Consider the following 1338-nt stretch of genomic DNA (forward strand, 5'->3'; position numbering starts at 1 on the left):
CCCCCCCCCCCCCCCCCCGGCTTAGCCTTCTGAAATTTCTCAGCCCCCATCTGCAGATCTTGCTTGTACACGGAGATTAATAGAGTCACCACTCAACCCAAACCTCCCTGAGGGCGCTCTGCATGTCGCCTGAGGATGCCCCGTGCTTCCCTGCCCCCAGCACCTGTCCATGCAGTGTGCTCCCATCGGAATAGTCCTCCCCAATATCCTGCCTGTCAGGAACGGAATTGGCCCTCAGGAATCAGTTTAGATGTGTGACTCTCCCTGGAAATTTTCTCTTCCCTTCAAATCGTGCTCCCATCAATCTTTGGAGTTCTAGAACAGCTGCTTCAATAGGAAGGAAAAAAACTGCAATGGAATAGCAACTCCGCCCCTAACACAGCAGGTCGCCCTGTAAAAGGAGGTGAGTGAAGCAGCCTATCACTACTCTTTTCCGTTTCATCGCGCTGCAAGTTTAGCCTTAGAACTCACTTGCGCGGTTCTGCCGCCACCTCCAGGCAGCACCTGGGAGTGCTTATGGCCCCTCGCGCACTCTTCTTCGGGTCTGCAGCCCCGCGCCCTCCCTCCCTGAAGGCTGCTGCCGGAGCCGGGCGGGGTCTCCCGCTGTGCGCCCCGGTTCCTAGTTACCCTGCGGGAAGACCCCGGTTGTCCCCTCTCACGCCCACCCTTACACCCCTCACCGTCCTCTAGATGGAAGAACACCAGGAAGCGGGACGGGGTGCCGGGCTCCTGGCGGACCTCGCAATCCCCGCCTCCGGATCTCCTCGCGCTCTGGAAGTACAGCTGCAACTTGGTGCTCAAGTTCTCCGGGGGGTTGGGGCCCCAGGACCCTTCGACCAGCAGTGGGAAGGAGCCGAGCGCAGCCATTCTCAGCTCTGCTCATCTGTCCCCGCTGTTCGACCCATCCCGACTGAGTGTGGCAAACTTTGTCCCTTTAGGTTTCGGTTTCATTTCCCAGAAAACTCCTCCCCTGACATTAGTTTCTGCCTGTGGCTGTAAATAGCTGTGCCAGGATCGAACTAGTCCGTGCGTCGACCCCCGCAGTCCTTCACCTTCAGCTCTGGCCCACAGCGAAGGCTGATTGGTCATCGCCACTCCAAGCAACTGGTCCTGCGCCCTTTGTAAACTTGGGTCCCTAAGCTCGGGTACTGTGTGCCACTCGCCCCCTCAAGTCACATCTTTGACCACGCACAAGCACAAAGACAACTTCATTTCTGCTGCAGGGCACCGTTTTACAAGAAAATAAAATGGCTTGGCAAACTGTGATTCTTTACAATGTAGAGAGAAGTCCCCAGATAAGCCCCAAACAATGATCAGAATTGTATCTGGCTTTTTTTT

The 1338-nt window shown here is 56.3% G+C and overlaps 1 protein-coding gene across 3 annotated transcripts in view; it reads right to left on the minus strand.

The window, feature by feature from the left end:
• PARP14 (poly(ADP-ribose) polymerase family member 14) overlaps positions 1-942 on the minus strand; it is a 40134-nt gene extending 39192 nt beyond the window's left edge. For 2 of the 3 annotated variants that reach the window (XM_081832891.1, XM_081832882.1), the window contains exon 1: positions 681-939. In XM_081832891.1, the coding sequence (XP_081689017.1) occupies positions 681-867 (187 nt within the window). In that variant the 5' untranslated portion in view covers positions 868-939. Of the gene's footprint in view, positions 1-680 lie in introns of all 3 variants that reach the window. The other variant, XM_081832899.1, reaches the window with a different exon arrangement.
• Positions 943-1338: the final 396 nt, after the last annotated feature.

This window comes from Leptonychotes weddellii, chromosome 1 (assembly GCF_054177405.1).
Source record: "Leptonychotes weddellii isolate Sample4059 chromosome 1, ASM5417740v2, whole genome shotgun sequence".
In the NCBI taxonomy this organism is placed as follows: domain Eukaryota; kingdom Metazoa; phylum Chordata; class Mammalia; order Carnivora; family Phocidae; genus Leptonychotes; species Leptonychotes weddellii.